At 48.7% G+C, this 20,654-nt stretch overlaps 1 protein-coding gene across 1 annotated transcript in view; it reads right to left on the reverse strand.

Annotated features, from left to right (window-relative positions):
• Positions 1 to 282: 282 nt before the first annotated feature.
• The window catches only part of LOC144944667 (guanylyl cyclase C-like), an 81,219-nt gene continuing 60,847 nt past the window's right edge, over positions 283 to 20,654 (reverse strand). Inside the window, exons 17-29 of the mRNA XM_078873025.1 lie at positions 20,432 to 20,561; positions 18,245 to 18,318; positions 17,444 to 17,537; positions 13,950 to 14,090; positions 11,283 to 11,377; positions 9,567 to 9,658; positions 9,082 to 9,240; positions 6,888 to 7,080; positions 5,870 to 6,044; positions 3,903 to 4,001; positions 2,434 to 2,528; positions 1,918 to 1,994; positions 283 to 469 (exon numbers count right to left, since the gene is read on the reverse strand). Coding sequence (XP_078729151.1) covers positions 283 to 469; positions 1,918 to 1,994; positions 2,434 to 2,528; positions 3,903 to 4,001; positions 5,870 to 6,044; positions 6,888 to 7,080; positions 9,082 to 9,240; positions 9,567 to 9,658; positions 11,283 to 11,377; positions 13,950 to 14,090; positions 17,444 to 17,537; positions 18,245 to 18,318; positions 20,432 to 20,561 — 1,611 coding nt within the window. The remainder of the gene's footprint in view (positions 470 to 1,917; positions 1,995 to 2,433; positions 2,529 to 3,902; positions 4,002 to 5,869; positions 6,045 to 6,887; positions 7,081 to 9,081; positions 9,241 to 9,566; positions 9,659 to 11,282; positions 11,378 to 13,949; positions 14,091 to 17,443; positions 17,538 to 18,244; positions 18,319 to 20,431; positions 20,562 to 20,654) is intronic.

The following is a 20,654-nucleotide window of genomic DNA, read 5'->3' on the forward strand; positions in this document are numbered from 1 at the left end:
CCCCCCTCAACCCCCGGGGGTGCATCCTCTCTCTCCCTTGCCATTCTGCCCCACAAAAAATCAAATCTGTTGACGCTGCTGCACCTCGTGTGATGTGGCATGGGGCCCCGATGTTTCTTAACATTGCGTAGCGACCCTTGAAAAACACATTGGTGGGTGGGTGGGTGGGAGAGCCGTGCAGCACAAACCCCACGAATCGATTGACATGTCAATGTCTTTGGTGTGGGGGTAAATCTCGCTTTCCCCATCCCATTGAACCTGCGTGGATGACCTAGGACGATTTCACAGCAAGGTATCTTCGTGGTCTGGAGCTGGGATGAGTATCTGAAGGTACTCGAGGGGAAGCTCCTCTGCGACGGGGGCGTCTCTCCGGGGGCGTCGATTCGGCGCGCGTGGATTGCTTCGGCGTCTCCGTTTGAGGTCCTTGATCATCTCCTCAAACTCCCCCTTCATCCCATGGCCAATGTCACTGTGGCAGAGCACAGCAACGGTGGGGGAGAGGGGGGGCGCATCGTGACGTTGTGAAGTGACGTCACAGCTGCCGCAAAGCAGTGTGAATTTATTTTTTAATGATGGTGAGAAACGTACGCATGTATGATGGACTCGTTTCGCACCGTATGTAGCCAACTCGTGTTAATCGGAGGTGTGGGGGAAGGACAACAAACTATATATATAAAAAATATATACGTTCTGAAAGAAATGAACTATGTGGTGTAGTGGAGTTTTATTATTTTTCTGGGGCATTCTATGCTTCTTCAATTAAGACATCATAACACCCATGGGACTCACTATTGTGCATGAGCAGACTACATTGACAAATAGAGTAATCATTCATTCGCTTCACTTCATAAAATAAAGGTGCAGGTTAAGCTTGAAGCCCTCTTGTATATAGGGTAAATTCATGTTTTTTTATAAAAATAAAAACTGGTGTAAAACTTTGAAATGTTTTTTTTACCCACTTGTTTTGTGATAGGTAATTTTGCCAAGATAAACATTACCTCATTCAATTGGAAACCTCACGGGGGGGGGGGCAAGCAAACAAAGAAAAATCAAGGGTTGTACTTTCTGAACAGCAGGGTATGGATATAACCCGGCAATTATAAATTTTCATTAATTATTTCACAATCTACATGGCCCATTTCACATTGTTCACGGTTGTCCAGAATAGTTTGTTGTTTGTATTATGCTTGTTTACCCCCGAAAAGTCGCATGGTTGTCAAGTTTTTTTCAGTGGGAAGGGAGGAGGGAGCAATGATTGCTACGTATAATCCTAATAGGGCGCCGCCGTGGCGAGATGTTAACTACCTCGCCTGGTATGCAGGAGTTTGTACGTTCGATCCTGACCCTGACGATGTCTGTATATTTGGGGTCTGCATGTTCTCCCTGTGGTCACGTGGATTTTTCTCCGGGTCCTCTGGTTTTTTCCTCCACATTCATAAGCATTTGTTTAGAGTATTTGGCTGCTATAAATGTACACGTGGTAATACACTTCGTTGAGCTATTATTTGTGGCCAGGTCGCTTCTGAAAAAGAGCTATATAGCTCAGTGGGCCTTAGCTAGTAAAATAAAAAAAAGTTTCATTTTAGTTTAGTTTAATGATTAACTTGCAGTGTAATATTGAAAATGTGCAACGTGTGACGCCGGCACATAGAGGCCTACTCTTGCGAATTACGTCACGGGGATCTTTGACGTGCACTGTGAACCGGACGTCGCACACTTCATGGTTAGTGCGCACCGCAGTATTAACCGGGAGCGGCCGCTTGAATTCGAACCACGCACCTCTGCAGCAAGCGACACACACGCCCTTACTGCAGGGCCACGCCACCGGCCCCTCGGCGAAGGAATACCGTTCTGACCTCAGCAGCAAACAGAATGCACATGTAACGGGATGGCTCCGGTTGTGATGGCTTTGCTCACATTTCTGGAGGGACTGGAAGTGTTTTGGTCAGGTCTTCTTTTCCAATTAGCCAGTAGGTTACTTCAGTACCGCGTCCCTGGAAATTAAGGAACAATAACTCGTGTTAGTATTGACCATCCTATAATAGTATTACTATTAAACAGCAGTACTGTATAGCAATAGAATTACGTGATAATAAGTGTGACGGTGTGCTTCAGTCTATGGACATTTACAAATCTACCTTCATAAATGTAAATATCATGGCCGGAGTTTGAAGGGGGGGGGGCACGGGGGGAGAGGGCAACGGCCCGCCCAAACTGGACACCATAAGTTTATTTTCAGTTGTTAACAAAAAATGTATTAAACATTGATTAATTATAATATGCACTGGCGATTCCTAATGCGAGGGATAAAGTGAACCCCTGCTAGATATGGAAGTCAAACTCCGCCTGCGGTGAACACAAAATTAATTTCCGAGACAATTGAATGTGAACGTGCGCATTTCGCGATAATTGCAACCCCCTGGCACCGCTTGCCTTGAGTTCCGTGAGTCCTCTTTCCTCGAACATATGGCCCGACTCGATCTCTGTGAGTATCTTCACCGTGGAGGTGCTCGTGTGTATTCTCCAGGCTTTCAACACAAAACCATCGCAATGCGGCGAAGTGATTCAATCAGCGATGTTCAAGTCTTTTGCCAGTGATCAAAATCGGTATTGAGGTACTGGCGCCATAACTTTTGACCGCTATGCTATTCCCATTGAAACAGTTTTTTCTTCTGTTAGCACTGTAGATTATATCAGAGCACCCAAAACAGCATTTCCAAAATAAAGCTGAGATTGGTACAATGAGCAGCGTGGTGAACTATGGTCAGGCATGACACACGTCCAGCAGTAAACCCTTTCCCGTTCTGATGACATACGTGTACGTACGTGTACGTACGTGTACATCATAAGTTTTTATTCCAATTCCGTTCCGATGACGTACATCTACATCATCGGAATGTAACCGGAAGAAAAACTAAGAATAAAATAACTTTTTCAGTACCGCGGCTCCCACAAGGCCATGCAGGAGGGCGTGCAGCACAGTATGACGCCAGCTATCGTAGAGTGCAGCGGCCGTGTCGCTGCAGTTCTCTATGGTGAGTACAATGTCTTTAACAACAACAGCGCTACACCTCTCTAAATAAAATAAATGCTGAGTCGCTTGCGATTTCCGAGATTCAGCGGTGAACGGGACCCACCCCGCAACTTGCAGATGTCTCGGAACGGGAAAGGGTTTTAGTAACAAGGGACTGTAAATCATTACTTATTATCATTATAAAACGTTGTACCCTGTGGCACACCACAGGAAGAGGAGTTGCAGATGGGGGGGGGGGGCACGGGGCAGCAAACAGAAGGGCAGCGATTCCGGGATGCAAGTTCCCAAGACGGACAGAGAGGGTACCGCTGAAGAGGGAGCACTGGGAAGGAAGGGGATGAGGTGGAGAAGGAATGACCAGCTGAAGATGTCGGCGATAAGAGAGTGATGAGAGGAGATGGAAGAGAAGGAGAGAGAGAAGGAAGGAGCAAGTGCCTGCTTTCACAGGGGGGCGGCAGAGGAGAGGGGAGGGATTCAGAGTGGAGAGGTGGCCACATGATGGCGAAATGTTAACTACCTTGCTTGGTATACAGGAGGTCGTGGGTTCGATCCTGACCCTGACGCCTGCTATATATTTTGAGTTTGTATGTCTCTCTCCCCGGGTCCTCCGAGTTTTCCCTCCGCATTTAGAATCGACATGCGTTTAGAGTATTTGGCCACTATAAATGTCCACGCTTTAAGTCACTTCGTTTAGCCATCATTTGTGAGAGCCAGGTCGCTTCTGAAAAAGAGCTACATAGCTCAGTGGGCCTTCTCTGGTAAAATAAAATAAATGAAGTTTTTATTTTTTAACACGTGAGTCACGTGATTGAGGGGAGGCTTGAGCCTTCTCGCCTACGAGTGTTGGACATGCACAGCGATTACTTACGAAGCCCGGTTGATTCGATGCGCGATGCAGTGTTGACCGTGTCTCCGAACAAGCAGTAGCGCGGCATCTTGTTTCCCACCACACCGGCGGCGCAGCCACCTGTGGCGGCGGGGTCACGCACGACGATCGTCGTTACCAAACTTAATTACAAGTGCCTTAACGAGAGCGCCGTACAGCAAATTCACGACAGTACAAAAACATACCGTGGCATGGGACGAGATGGAATGGCGCGGTGAATGTCATAAATACGAGCACGATGATGATGATGATGCGCGAGAGAAAACAGAGGTGAAGGTGACAAGATGAATGAGTCGGTGGCGGGTGGCTATGGAGATGGGGAGGGCATCAGTGATAACCACTGGGCACCCGATGGCTGCGGTGGTGTTGCAAGACAACGGGCCCGCGGTTCACGGGCTAACGAAAACGGCAGAAACACCAACATCGGCGATGAAGAAGTCTTGGATGTGTTTGTTATAGATGGATAAATAAAAATAAAATAAAAAAGATAAACATTTTCCAATAACACGAACGGGTCCCAAATAGGTGTTCGTGGCCAATGCCAAAGGGTGCCACCGCCCCTCACTGGCGTGCGCTTCCTTCTGCCTGATCCCAGTCAACTCCTCTGCCCAGTCAGCACCCAACCTCCACGGTCTGTTCCTACAGTCTCGGCATCATCAACATCACCCATAGACTCACCACACAGATATCTACAGACTCACCACACACAGACTCAGAGTCACCACAGAGATACCTACAGACTCGCCACAATGAGACCCACAGACTCACCACACAGAGACCCACACACTCACCACACAGAGACCCACAGGGTCACCACGCACAGACCCACAGACTCACCACACAGACCCACAGAGTCACCACACACAGACCCACAGACTCACCACACAGAGACCCACACACTCACCACACACAGACCCACAGACTCACCACACAGAGACCTATAGACTCGGAGAGAGACCCATAGACTCACGTAGAGACCCACAGACTCACACATAGACCCATAGACTCACATAGAGACCCATAGACTCACACATAGACCCATAGACTCACATAGAGACCCTGTCACAGCTACGGTCGCCTGGAATTCCCTCCCTCCCTCGTCTCTCACTGCACGGCACATCGACATCTGTGTCGTCACCTCTGTTGGAATCTCAATACTTGAATGTCCTTTTTAAAATTAAATTTGTTGTGCATTACAAATTGTTACTCAGGAACGAATGGCCCTCATGGCATGGGGAGCCCTCGTCCAACAGGAGACTGACAGAGTGCAGGCACGTGATTTTAAGACAGATAAAAGAAGGAATAAGTAATATTTTAAAAAACTTTTTAAAAAACACGCTTTAATGAAATGTACCGTACTAGTAATGGCAGAACTCCACGACTCCAGAAAGTGGCCCCGAAGCTTGCCATAACGTAAGGAGCCGTGGTGATTTACAGCCAACGTCAGTTGACTGTAGGACAATTACCGTAGACCAAAGGCGAAACATAACATACAACAAAGATGGTTAATTTTGTTTTAAATAATAGAATATAGTATTGTCATCAGTATGACATAAGTATACCAAGTTTTCAGTCGATACCACATTGGGAAGTGGGTTAAAATTGAGTTACAAGATTTGAGGATACGACAACAACAACAGACAGAGTGAGTTAATATAAAGCGTGTAATAATAAATAAAAGAGAGGCTGGCTGCAGGCACGCTGAAACCATTAGCTTGTCATATCTGGAGCAATCAGAGGCCCCCTCCCCTCCAACGTGGACTGACCGGCAGGGTGAAGTATGGTCAAACAACCCCTATAACCGGCAGGGTATGGGTAGGCCTTCATCCAGCAGTGGGTTCACAAATAACTTTTTGTATGTTGAACTTCTTTCGCACCGTACGTAGCCAACCGTTGTTCATGTTGGGGGGGGGGGGGGGGGGAGGGGGCGCGGGGCGCTGGAGTGGTACCGGAGTGAATTCCGATGCGGACCCAGAGAGGCAGGCCGGGGAAGTGGTCCACTTGGAAGGTGCCCACGAAGTCCAGAATGTCCAGGGCCATGTCGGCGATCTGAGCCGCGTGACGCGCGCCGTTCCGCCTGGGCAGCCCCGACACCACCATGTACGCGTCTCCGATCGTCTCCACCTGGAGCCGTGGGGTCAAAGTTGGGACGGGGGCGGGGGAGATGGAAGCGCGATCACCGCTCGTCGCAGGGGCTCGCGTTTCGAGCCTGGTGGCCGCCCTGGTTAACGCCGCAGGACTCCGTCTTTAGAGCGCAATAAATACAACGCGCGCCTGCCTGCTTCCCAGTGAGCGTCACGAGATCCGGTGTTGTTTGAAAAAAAGCCCGGGCATGGTGTGCTGATGTCACGGTCCAAAAATTGTTAAATTGCTAATTAATTGGGGTGACCACATAGCAATTGTTGCCCCCCCCCCCGACACCCCTACTGCGAAGCTTGTAGAGGATGACACCACTCCAATAATCGAGCCTCATGACGACACACAAAGTGCTTGCCACAAATGAACCGCAGTAATTCGCTGATCTTGTCGAGGAGCATAAAACCATCGCGTGAACTCCGGTCATCCTTGCAGCAGCAGCTTCAGCTTTTGGGCTAGCCATCGAACAAAGACGGTCACTGCATCGTGCTGTATCGGATACGCTCTTACGGCCGTCTGAAATTCACTTGCTTCTGATATTAGGAAGCCACTGGGAGCTGTGCACTTTTAAATCATCATCATCGAGATTGACAAAGCGATTCTAGAGAGCGATTCTAAATCTGGATGTGGTACATCACCTACACACAAGTTCTCAATCTTAATTAGAATGAGCTCTCTGTATGTCACGTGTGCTATGTAGAAAACTCATTTCTTTACAACTTATTTTTATGTTCAGCTTGTTGTCCCTCCCCCCACCCCACACCTCCGATTAGCACGGCTGGCTTCGTGCGAAAGAAGTTCGATACAATCAAGCCACCGTCACCGTCACACCTTGTAGACGTCGTACGAGTCGACAATGGCGTCGAAGGCCTTGTAGAGGTCATTCAGGAGGCACACCACCTCCATGGGCTCGCTGTGCTTGCAGATGGTGGTGAAGCCCACGATGTCGCTGAAGTAGATGGTGACCGCATCGAAGAGCTCGGGCTCCACGAAGCCCCGGGCCTTCAGCGCCATCACTGCCGACCTGCGCGCCCCCGCCGAGGGTTCAAGCCCCGGTTATGCCTCAAAAACCCGTTCGACGGCGCTTTGGGTTTTTGGGGTGCAAAAAAAAAACGAGGCTCCCGTAGTTATGCGCACATCCTGCTGGGAATTGACGGGTGCCATTCACCTTCCGCTTGACCGTTAACAATCTGGTAAACTGTGACCTTCCTTCCGTGCTCTTCTGCCGCCCGTCCAAATAGAATGCTCGCGACCGTCACCCCTGCCGTGGTAGAGCAGCGAGCCTGGATGCCTCCGGTCAGTCCCCCATGTTGAATGGTGTATCTCGCCAGTTGTGTTACATGCCATTTGGTGTCCCCCCCCCCTTCTCATCGAAATCTACTCTGCATTCCACAATCTAGCCCGTATTCAGCAGCAGTATCTTTTTACGGTGCGTTGTTGCCTCCAATCAATGGTGGAGCCAGGCTTTTCAGGTGGGGGGGGGGGGGGCAACCCCTCCAGCAATGAAAAATTACAGGAGTTGTTAGTAAGTAAGGACTTGTCCCTTGCTTTTTATTCGACGCGTGTGAGGCGATGGCACAGCCATCGATCGAGGGTCGAATTCGAACCGCGTTGTGTGATCGGCATCGCGCTCGCTGAAGGTGTTGATGCCTTCAGGGAAGTCATGGACTGTATACGCAACTGCGCACAATTCTCCGAGTCACTTAAAATTGCTTTGCCGTTACTTGTTGCCAATGATGGACTCAGACTATTGTCCTATCATCTCAGAGTCTCTGGCACGTAATAATATGCTACACAGTGGCAGAGGAGGTTGCAAAATCCCGATTTATTACTAATAAACCCCAATGATCCGATCGAAATTAAAGATTTCGATTGGATCATTGGGGGGGCACGTGCAACCCCCCCCCCCTTCCCCACTGGCTCCGCCGATGCCTCCGATCAAATCTCCTGGGAAGTACCTCAATCTCATGGGAACTCGGAACTTCAACCGAGTTGAGCCTGGAGATGGCACTTTGAGGAGGTGACATCCTCACTCAAAGCTAAATTATAATAATTCGGCTGTCAATAGGCCTAGAGGCAGCAGAGTGCAGTGCAGCAGCATCTTCTGTTGTGCAAAAATGTGCTTTTACCTTTGTATTTGTGGGGGGGTGTTTTTATCTTGCTTAAAAGTATTACTCTTTAAGGTGGTAATGGTGGTTGTGATGGTGGCGTAGGGGTAGTGGCCATGGTGGAAGTGATTTATGATTGTGATAGTGGTAGTGTTGGATGGAGTGGTGATGGTCGTAGTAATTACGATGATGATGGAAGCGATGGTAATGGCGGTGGAGTCAATAGAGGTTGTGATGACGGTGGGGCGAGCGGCAGTTCGATTCCCGCTCACGGCCAACACCGGTGACAATTATCGGAACTGGACCTGGACCTCCCCTAGGTCGACTCAGTCCTCCAAATGAGTATCTGGTGCGGTGTGTACACATCGCCACTCGGGAGACAAAGGCGGCCAGGCGTGGTGCTGGCCGCCCACCCCCCTCGTGTGCCGGTGCCGTCCTTCAGAGGTGCCCGCTAACAGCACTTGCCCCAATGGTCTCTTTAGGCCAGGGGTCGGCAACCTACGGCTCCGGAGCCGCATGCGGCTCTTTACGGGCTGCTTCTTGACGATATGTACGTATGTACATAGATGCATTGTGGCTCTTGAAATACTGAATTTTGTACCGAATTGGAAAGAAATGGCTCTTCTTGTTATTTTGGTTGCCGACCCCTGGTTTAGGCTATACTGGGAATCTTTGTCTTTGATGGCGGTGGTGATAGTCATGATAATAGTGATATTTCTGGATATCGGTGACAACGATGGTGCCAACGATGATGATGATGATGGAGGCCATTACGATGATTACCAAGGTGGCGATAATCCGGTTAATTATTATTGTGGCAGTTGTGCTGTTGAGAGCGGTGATGGGGGTGGTGATTGCTGCGGTGATGGTCGTGGGTGAAGAGCGATGTGTGAAGGGCACTGTGGGCAGAGCCGCACTTGGGTAGCAGCTGGTAGTTGAGCTCGTCGGCCCTGTCCCGCTCGCGCTTGTAAAGATGTGTGCGCTCCTCCACCAGCCGCTCCAGGTTCTTCGAGTACTGCTCCAGGCGCCAAATCAGGCTGTCCACGTACGTGCCTCCGTGGCCCTGGTGGATTTTGCTGGAGACGAACGGAGAGCATGCATGCAGAGATGCAATGCGTTCCAGCGGAGGTGTTCTCCAAAATGATAATAGTAATGCTCAGTCAAGGCCAGGAACTGTGTAGTACATTAGAGTGGATACTTGCCGTGATGACTATTATTATGGTTGGCATTTTTTGCTATAAATATGCTGCACACGTACCTCCGATTAGCATGGTTGGCTACGTACGGTGCTAAAGAAGTTCAACATACACACGTACACAATCCATTTAAATGAATCAGATTTAGTTTCAATGAAATTGCGAACGAAATAAGTTATGTTCTGCATGATATGTGCTCCTCTTACTTAGAAATCCTCTTGAGGCTGCCCTCCAGACGTTTGAAGTCGGGCCGTCTTTCTGGATTTTCATCCCAGCAGTCGGAGATCATTTGGAACATCTGCAGCCAAATGCAGACGCATTAACTGTAACGTCAATACAACTTTAGAAAAAATATTATCTTCGAATAGGAATTAACTCACGGTTAACAGAATGTCTTTAGGTTTCTAAACCTTCTCAACAAAGCTTCACATCTACACAAACGCCAATGAGTGGGACGCTCTGGCAAGAGAGAGGGGAAACTGGTGCAATAGAGCCTGGGTAGTAGTCACGGGACCACGACGTGACATCCATAATAGAGGGTTTTTTGGGTTAGATCGCGTAAAAATATAAATATGTCGTTAAACCCGCCACCACCCGACACATCCAACTAGTAAGGTTTGTCACGTAAACAGAACGTGCCAATTCGTTACGAGTACAGCACGTCGGTAGAGCCGCGATCCAAGCCCGTCATCTCATCATGGCTAATGCACCACATAGCCTCATGCTTGCCTGGCGCGAGCGCTACCGTTATTAAATAGAAAGAAACAAGTCCGTGGACAAACGCGTGTTGGGAAGTGTTGCAGAATCTGTGCATGTGCATGATTAATGACCGGATCAGACATCGCTCACCATTGAGCCAGGGCCTGGAACATTTTTTTTTTACCAGGTAAGGCCCACTGAGCTATATAGCTCTTTTTCAGAAGCAACCTGGCCACAAATGATCGCTGAACGAAGTGGCGTATGACGTGGAAATGTTTCGCAGCCAAATACTCTAAACACGTGTTGATTCTAAATGTGGAGGGAAAAACCGGAGGATCCGGAGAAAAAAATCCACGCGACCACGGGGGAGAACACGCAAACTCCAGGGTCGGGATCGAACCCATGCCCTCCTGCATACCAGGCGAGGGAGTTAACCAGGGACGTACGGTCAGGGGAGGCAGGGGAGGCAGAGCCTCACCTATCATACTCCAATGAAAATATCTGTTATGAAAAGTAAAAAAAAAAGAATAATCAAACAAAATATATATTAAGATTTTTCCACTGATCTGTGTTATAAACGTAATTTCTGTACGATTCAAATCATTTTTATAGTCAAAATCGCCAAACTTGCGGAGCTCCACTGCAAATACAGGAAGAGACGAGAGGTGAGGCAGTGACGAGCTCAGCCTCCCCTCTGATTGCGCAACCCCTCAGTAACTGGATGGAGCGCGGGCAATAAGCGCGTGCCTGTTACAATCTCAGTATGTCACCAATGTAATGTTTGTAGACCCCTTCATTTCATGTCCTCGCCTTCCATACTCCAGGTAACTTATTTCACGTATGTGTATAAAGATATCTAGGCTCGCTGGTCTCGTCATGAAACTGCAATGAAAAAGCACCAGGGGAGGCAGCTATCACATCTGCCTCACTGAGGGGGACGTGTCTAACACGCCCCCTTAGTGAGGACACGCCCCCTCCGTGAGGCCACGCCCCCCGTGAATCTGGCTCTGACACTAGCCAGTGCCTCCCCAGCCATTGACCTCACCGCACGTCACTGGAGTTAACATCTCACCACAGCGGGAAACAAGCTCAGGTAGTACGGCTCATAGCGCAGCACGCTAACCACTCCGCCATTGCCCCCCTCTAAACCGACGGTGCAAGGTGAAGACGTTGTATATCTCTAGCCGAGCGAGAAAAGCAGTGAAACAAGCTGATGTCTTCACCTCGTTGCCTCCGGTCTTGTCCACGATGACGCTCTCTTCGAGCGTTGGCCGGAAATGTCCAGTGTCCTCCGTGCACATCAGGCGTTCTATTATCTCTGCAGAGAAAGTAAAACAGGTGCACAACATGCTCCCTGGTCAGAAGCTCCGTTCTTCACTCTGCTGTCCGGATATGCAACTGCCCTTCCTGAACACGTCGGCGAAATCACTAATTCTGGTCTTCAGGCCTTTAAATGCCGAGCACCACATGGCCATCTCCTTACTTCACCACACGCCTTATAGGACTGAGTCTGATATGGCTATTGTTCACAACTGCACCCAATAAACAAAACAATCCATTACCTATGACCAAGTGACCCCCGAATGCACCCAATCTCATCAGATCTCGGAAGCTCAGCAGAGGTGGAACCGCTTGGCGTGCTGCGGTGGTGAGATGTTAACTCCCTCGCCTGGTACGCAGGAGCTCGTGGGTTCAATCCTGACCCTGATGCCTGCTGTATATTTGGAGTTTGCGTGTCTCTCTCCCCGTGGTCACTTGGGCTCGTCTCCGGGTCCTCCGGGTTTTTCCTCCACATTTACAAACGTGCGTTGAGAGTGTTTGGCTGCTGTACATTTCCAAGTGACGAGCCACTGCGTTGAGTTGTAATAGTTTAACACGTAGGCTACGCCTCTATAGAAGGAACGAAAGAGGTGGACTTCTCCACAAATCTGGCTGTCACCTGATGAAGATGGTTGTAATTACTGGCGAAACGTCGTACTCGGATTGTAAATGTAGTGGCTTGGCTCTCCAACACACCGGTGTGCTGTACTAGTGACGAATTGGCCACGTTCTGTTACCGTGACAACCCTTACTAGTTGGCTGTGTCGGGTGGTGGCAGGCTTTGACGACACATTTATATATTTTGCGCGATCTAACCCAAAAAAAACTCTATTATGTGAGCTATAATAATTTGTGGCCAGGGCGCTTCTGAAAAAAGAGTTCCACAGCTCGGTGGGCGTTACCTGGTGAAATAAAAAAGTAAAAATAATGCTCAGATTTGTGACCACCACGCACGCCAGGCTGCCAGGTTGTGTGGTGGGCAGCGGAATGCCTAATTCTAATGTACTTTGTTCGAATGTACTTGTACATTGTTGTAATGTACTTTGTTCTAATGTACTTGTACATTGTTGATTTGAAGCCATCGTGACTGCAGGAATTCATACTCTTTGGTTCCTTCGGTAAAGTCACGTAGGTAGAAAAATAATATATCACGACGTTTCAATCGCAGCACAAGAAATCGTCATCAGGTGGGACAACCACAGCAATAAAAAAAAAAACTGCTGAAGTAGCTGAAAAATCCTATATAAACTTTTGTTAAAGCAGCTCTTTCTCCTACTTCAGCAGTTTTGTCTTGCTGTGGTTGTCTCACCTGATGACGATTGCTTGTGTTGCGATAGAAACGTCGTGATTTATTTTTCTACCTACGTGACTTTACCGAAAGAACCAAAGAGTTTGTACATTGTTGCAATGTACATTGTTGTAATGCACTTTCGATGCTCCTGATCTTCACCGAACCCGCACGAAGTATGATTCAAAACCCCCACAACCAGCACGGTGGGGGCCTCATTCAGCGGTGGACTGACTCGACCGCTGTTCGTGTAAAGCCACAAACAACTAATACAAAGTACACCACGTGCAGTGCTTATTCCATCGGCCACATGGCTCACAGATATTTGAGTGGCAGTCGAATGAAAGCCCCAATGAAGGCATTTATTTTTCCGCATGGCAGTATAAGAATGAACTCAAGTGTGTTTGGAGTACAATTAATACGCTAATAAAGGCGTTTTGGGTCAGATCGCGTAAATATATAAATGTGTCGTTAAACCCGCCACCACCCTACACAGCCAATTAGTAAGGTTTGTCGTGTAAACAAAACATGTTAATTCGTTACTCGTACAACACACTGGTGTGTGGTGGCTTACTCTCCAACACATCGGTGTGCCGGGTGGTGGCAGTTTAAACAACACATTTATATTTACGCTATCTAACTCAAAAAAAATATTATGGATTTACCATGCTTGTTAGTGTGGGGTAGGTGACAGTTGGAGGCCCAGAATAAGTAGGGATATCCCTTGCCAGGAATGAAACTCAGATCACCAGGTTAACAGTGCAGCCTACTGATCACGCTGCCACTGCTGCACCCTACCCAAAGACTAAAACAAATGGGGACATTAATTGACAAAAATCACCTCAGCCGGAGTAATTATTTAACTGGAGGCCTCAGACCGTGTCACAGGCATGGCCATTGTTTTGATCCCCACAGGCCTTGTCCCCTCAGCAGCACGCCTTTCCACTGGCACATCCGAGACATGCCAGGACAGAGGCCTCCCGGGACGTTTTCCACCAGCTATTTGCCATGCCGAGCCGTGACCAAAAACGTGACACGCTGGCCAAGCAGGGCAAGGGGTTTGATTAAAAAAAAATGTTTCGTCATACATAGCGTCAGTCAGTCTACGTGTGACGATGACGTCACGTGCTCACGACTTCTTCAGTGAAAAAAAACAATATCGGTGCCGCCTTGAGCAGTTGCTGCGCCGGTTCAGCATGGGGCCCCGACACGTCTCACATGTGCAAGTGGAGAAAGGGAGGACGGGGAGTCCTGCCACGATCCCGTCGTCCCAGCTGCTCACCGCTTTCGCCGTAGCTCCCATCTCGGATGTAGAAGACGCCTCTGCGGTAGAGGAGCTCTTGGAGGATGATCCCGAAGCTGTAGACGTCACCCTTGGGTGAGACGCCCCCCACTCGCAGGTGCTCTGGAGCCATCCAGAGTTCTGATCGCAAGTCACGTCCGTCGGTTAGAATATTACTCATTGCTATTGCATGTTGCTTAAACGCCTCGGGCATTGCAAACCGCGTTGCGCCTCATCTCAACCGTTTAACGAGAAAGCCCCAACGGCGGCTGTCCCAGTGGTGACATGAGGTGACTCGGCCCCTGGCCTGCAGGTAGACATTAGTCTGCCAATTGAATTGTCTCTCATGGTGGTTGTCAAGCGGGCCCCAAATCGTAGCGAAATTAACACATTTCTTTTTATTTTACCCGGCAAGGCCCACTGATTTCGATTTAAAGCTTTCGTGACTGCAGGGATTCATCTTCTTGGTTCTTTCGGTAAAGTCACGTAGAAGGGAAGTAATAAAATAATAAAAATAAAACATAATAAAACAATTCTCACGACGTTTCGGCTACAACGCAAGCAGCCGTCTTCAGGTGAAGAATGAGACACTGCCAAGCTAGGAGCTTATATATAAGCTGAGTTGGAGGTGGAAGAAGAAGAGAGCCTTAACAAAAGAATGTGCATATCAAGAGGAATTTAGCATATTCTTGGGAAATGCGGCGGAGGTGGGCGGGGGGGTTTCAAAGTCATATTATGCCCATGCATTATGCAGGATCAGCAGCACCAAAGGGAGGGGGGGTAGCATTAACAAAGGGAGGGCATGTTAATAGTATGTAGAAGCAATGAAACATGTGAATGGGAAAACGGTGGCAGGAGATCCGCAGCGGAGCAAATAATGCATTCCCTGTGGAGAACACAAGATACACAGTTAATGCCAGTGAGTGGACTGCGGTCTGAAAGTCACCATAAACGTGAACAACAATCAGTTAAGATCCGAAGTGGTTTATTACGTCCTTCCAATGATTGCCGAGCCAGAATCCATCTTCTCGGTTGAAATTGTCTTTGTGTTTGTATATGTGGATCGCCTCATGAACGAATCTCTCATGGTAGCCAGATGGCTTGCAGAGAACCTCTGTCTTGGAGAAGTCAATGTCATGTGAACCCACTGAATTGTAACAGTGATCTGCCACGGCTGAGGTGTTTGTCCTACCGTGTTTCAGGTCAGCTTTATGTTCACGGATGCGGTCCGAGACATGTCGTTTGGTTTCTCCAATGTAACTGCTACCACAGAGGCAACTTAGTTTGTAGACGCCAGGGTACTGTATGTCTGGAACCACGTCTTTTACAGACGGAACCAGATCACGGATTTTATGTACTGTGTTGAATCGTACCTGAATCTTGTGTTTAATCAGGATTTTGGAGATCTTTGGAGAAACCAAACGACATGTCTCGGACCGCATCCGTGAACATAAAGCTGACCTGAAACACGGTAGGACAAACACCTCAGCCGTGGCAGATCACTGTTACAATTCAGTGGGTTCACATGACATTGACTTCTCCAAGACAGAGGTTCTCTGCAAGCCATCTGGCTACCATGAGATTCGTTCATGAGGCGATCCACATATACAAACACAGAGACAATTTCAACCGAGAAGATGGATTCTGGCTCAGCAATCATTGGAAGGACGTAATAAACCACTTCGGATCTTAACTGATTGTTGTTCACGTTTATGGTGACTTTCAGACCGCAGTCCACTCACTGGCATTAACTGTGTATCTTGTGTTCTCCACAGGGAATGCATTATTTGCTCCGCTGCGGATCTCCTGCCACCGTTTTCCCATTCACATGTTTCATTGCTTCTACATACTATTAACATGCCCTCCCTTTGTTAATGCTACCCCCCCCCCCTCCCTTTGGTGCTGCTGATCCTGCATAATGCATGGGCATAATATGACTTTGAAACCCCCCCCGCCCACCTCCGACGCATTTCCCATGAATATGCTAAATTCCTCTTGATATGCACATTATTTTGTTAAGGCTCTCTTCTTCTTCCACCTCCAACTCAGCTTATATATAAGCTCCTAGCTTGGCAGTGTCTCATTCTTCACCTGAAGACGGCTGCTTGCGTTGTAGCCGAAACGTCGTGAGAATTGTTTTATTATGTTTTATTTTTATTATTTTATTACTTCCCTTCTACGTGACTTTACCGAAAGAACCAAGAAGAAGGCCCACTGAGCTAGACAGCTCTTTTTCAGATGCAACTTGGCCACAAATGATAGCTCAACAAAGTCCTTATCGTGTCGACATTTATAGCAGCCAACGACTCTAAACGCGTGATGTTGATTCTAAATGTGGAGGAAAAAACCAGACGTCCCAGATAAAAATAATCCACGCGACCACGGGGAGAGAGACATGCAAACTTCCAATATATACAGGCGTCAGGATTGAACCCACGACTTCCTGTATACCAGGCGAGATAGTTAACATCTCGCGCCCCTTACGCTTGCCACCTTCACCGGCATGGTGAAATGTGATCGAATAACCCCCACGACCCTGCACGGTGTGGGGAGGCCCTCATCTAGCAGTGGATTGATAAAGGCCTCGCACATGCACTTGTATGTCATGCGGAGATGTGGACGCATTTTGCCATCGTAACTGCTTCCTCGGCGAGCCAAATTTCCGATTGCTATTGGGCACACATGGTGTTGTCGACAGGGAGAACGACAATTACTACATTACCGGGATTCTGAAAGTTAAGGCACCAATCAATAAAATGAATGCAGAGTGTTTAAACCGGTTACTTAGCAGGTGCTAGGGGAACTAATACATTGCAGGATCGTGACAGGTGGCAGCGGTGACTTTGAAAGGCCTTCATCGAGCAGCGGATTGACCGTGAATGATAATGATGCTTCTATTCTTACACGTGGCAACATGTCCCAGAAACTAAATGCCAACGTCTAGGGGTCTGGTGCTAGCCACGATGAGAGGGCTTCAGGAGAGAGTCCGTGTAGCTTTGCCGTTCTCCTTCCTCCGTTTGGTGGGAGTCGGCAGCCTCCTTCTCGTGGCTGCTCCGCCTGTTACGACGTCTTTCTGTGTCACCCTAAACGCTACAACTAATGCCGTCATCTGGGCGAAATTGACGTCGTTAATTCGAATCCAGATATTGGCGAGTACAGCTAAACGATAATGAATGTTTTTTTGTGTATTTTTTTTTTATAAGAGCCCGGTACAAGGCACAAACCGTTACAAGGGAGGGGAGGGATGGTACATAAATTCCGTGAACCGAGGTCCAAACTCTCCCTACCACTCTCGCACAGGGACTGCGAGCGCCCCACTCACGGGGACTGTGAGTGCCACTCACGTGCAGGGACTGCGAGCAGGAACATAGGGCTTTATGGGAAGGGAAGGTAAGGGAAGAGGAACAAAAATAAAGGGAAAAAGGGGTGGGGGAAGGACGGGGTTGGGACACGATGATGAACGTTAATGCTGCACGTTGATGACATGGGCTTACTTGAGCTCGGTCTCGTTGGCCTTATCTCGTCGCATGGGTTTGAGCGCCGCGCTATGAATCTGTTGAAAAGCTTGTTTTGACCCCGAGTCCGCGCCTGAGGGAGGGCGCCAACGCGTTTTAACATCAAGCGTTAGTCCGGCAATTGAGACGATTATAAATGCGTTCACTGGTCAGAAAATGACACAATAGCGTTTGGAAATTGTGAACAAACTGTCCCCGGCTTGAAATTAACCAAGAGCACCTGTCAGCTGAGATTTCCACCAACATTTAAGGCACTTTGAGGCAGGTTCTGGGAAGGTAATTCTTTAAATGTATCAGATGGAGTGCTTTTAATCTTACCCTAGAAATGTTAAAACTGGCACGTCCAATGCTGATAAACAGTCGCAAACCCCTGGCAAGTTTAATCACAAAAGCAAAGCGTCACTCGCCCCTCCTTCAGATGCTTGCTTCATGCGAAATTCTCCTCCGCGGAATGTCTCCGCCTATGTCCATACCACTGCGTAGGTTTCCTGAAGAAGGTCCCAACACGTGCAGCGAATCGTTGGACGTCATGCCGAACAACACGCGGTAAAATCCCGACAAGCAGACCCGAATGGCACGACCATACTTGCAAGACTTTGCTCGACGATGGTCCGACGTTTCACTCCACAATGCCGGGAGGTTCAAATATTTGTTTTTGTTGTGGCACGTTACGCTAGTGAATTCATTTTCAACTGCACAAGACAATTTCCGGGATCTATAAAGTTGATTGTGTGGTGATGTGTTCTGTGTGTGTATATATACACATATTTATGCTTGTACCTTTAACATCTGGGCGTATGAAATTATCTTCTCCTTGACTGCATTCTCAGGACGAGGTGTGCTTTTCAAGGAACCTGCACAAGGAATTACGCGTACCGCATGTCAGCCGCACATTACGGCCTCCATTCCTCGTCATGTTTCGCTCTGGCTCCATGCCATGTCTGTCTCTGAGCGTGGTCCAATCCACGCTTAGGATTTCCATGAGCTGAGCCTGAGCCAAGCCACGGCCGAGCCGCCCATGAACCTTTGGAAGCGACCGAGTGGCTCAAGCCAGCGCTGAGCAGCGACTCAAGAGCCGTGAATAAGGATACGGCCAGGCGCGGTTCGTCCACTAGGAGCGTTGGGGCGCTGCCCCACCAAGCAGCTGGAGATAAGACATTATTTTTTATAATAAAAAATACTTTTCTATAAATAGTTTTGTTGTGTTCACATTTTAAAAAATGTGTAGTGACATAGCGCTGACTGTTGTACATCAGCTGCAACTGCAGGTGGGCACTTAGCGCACACGCCGTTGAGCATATACTCGGGTCTGCTGGCAGGGCGGAGGAACTGGGGCAAGGGTCACGGTAGATCTGGTGGGGAAGCCCCTAGAACCATCTGGTGGGTTCGAGAAGGGAGGCGCGGCTATGGCGGAGCTAAGCCGCGCCGAGGGAAATAAAAACAGCGGAGAGCGAGAGCTCCGGGCTGCTAGTTCTGTGATTGGACCCGTCGTTGTCACCCTCGTCGCTGCCACCTTCGCCCGATCATCATGTGGCCGGACAGTGGTTGGCTGTCCCGGTCGACGCCGTCAGTGAAATATTGTTTTTTTCTGAGACCAAAACATTGCTCTGCAAACCTTCTGGCTACCATCAAAGATTTGTTCATGAAGCTATCCAGATATACAAACAGACATAAATTCAACCGAGAGATGGATGTAAATTGAGTAATAATTGGAAGGACTTGATCAACCAGGTAAAGTTTTAACTGTTGTGTCGGCCGACTCTCTGAGTTGCATTGCTAAGTTTGATGTCTCAGCTTTCTTCTCTCTCTCAACTAAGCCCTTGTTGGATCACACTCTCTTTCCCACAAGCCCTCATTCTATTACACACTCGTCTAGTTATTGCACTCTCATTCTCACATGTCCTTTGGATTGCACTCTCATTCTCACATGCCCTACATGCTAATCTCACACAATCTCTAACCCCCACCCCGATGCGAACCCCCCCCCTCCCCCCCTCTCGATTTATATAATGCCTCGTCTACAGCAGTCAGATTCTCTCACCTAAAGACGGTCGCTTGTTGTTGCAATCGAAACGTCGTGATCTATTATTTTTATTTTATACAGGGAGGAACAATGTTCCACACTGCCCACCAGGGATTATTTAGCTGTCTGTCTGTCTGACTGTCTGTCTGTTGTGCATAAATAAATATATAATACACACAGCTCTTTGATTGGTGGAGACCTTACAAACAGCTCTTTGATTGGTGGAGACCTACTGCCGGGTACGGAGAGGGGAGGTGCCTAAGGGAGGAGGGTCAGGGGAGGGGCCTAAGGAAGGGGGGAGTCAGGAGAGGGGCCTGAGGGGAGGGGGGTTCAGGGGAGGGGCCTGAGGGGGGGGTCAGCGGAGGGGCCTGAGGGAGGGGGGGGTCAGGGGAGAGGCCTAAGGATATGGGGGGGGGGGGGGGTGCTAAGGGGAGGGGCCTAACAGAAGGGGGGTCAGGGGAGGGGCCTAAGGGAAGGGGGGTCAGGGGAGGGGCCTGAGGATATGGGGGGGTGGTCAGGGGAGGGGCCTAAGGGAAAGGGGGTCAGGGGAGGGGCCTAAGGGGGGAGGGGCCAAAGGGAGGGGGGGGCGATAGTTAAGGGGGCTGTGCCTGGCTACCTAAAGTCAAGTTATCTTTTATACATACAGGTAGGAACAACAGGTTCCACACTGCCCACCAGGGATTATTTGTCTGTCTGTTGTGCACGAATGCGCTGTCCAACCAAGTTCCTACCTGCCCACTCCGAAGGAACGTGTTTTATTTTTATTTTCCATCTACGTGACTTTACCAAAAGAACCAAAGAGTATGAAACCTTACTTAATTGGCTGTGTCGGGTGGTGGCGGGTTTAATGACACATTTATATTTACGCGCTCTAACCTAAAAAACCTCTATTAGAGTGTGAAAGAAGTGCAATGTACGTATGTACACACACATCGTGTACTCACAATCCCTGTCTTCCCTCTCGCTGATGAGCCCAAAGTCCGTGACCTTCACCACCATCCTGCTGTCCACAACGCAGTTGATGGACTTGAGTCTGCCGTGCGCACCAATTTTGTTCTGCAGATACACCATGCCCTGCGCGCAGAGAGAACACACTTGCCTTACGAAGGACGTCGATATGTATTCATAATCGTCTTCTTAATCATGATGGTAATCATTCACATTTGT

Source organism: Lampetra fluviatilis, chromosome 35, assembly GCF_964198595.1.
Source record: "Lampetra fluviatilis chromosome 35, kcLamFluv1.1, whole genome shotgun sequence".
Classification (NCBI taxonomy): domain Eukaryota; kingdom Metazoa; phylum Chordata; class Hyperoartia; order Petromyzontiformes; family Petromyzontidae; genus Lampetra; species Lampetra fluviatilis.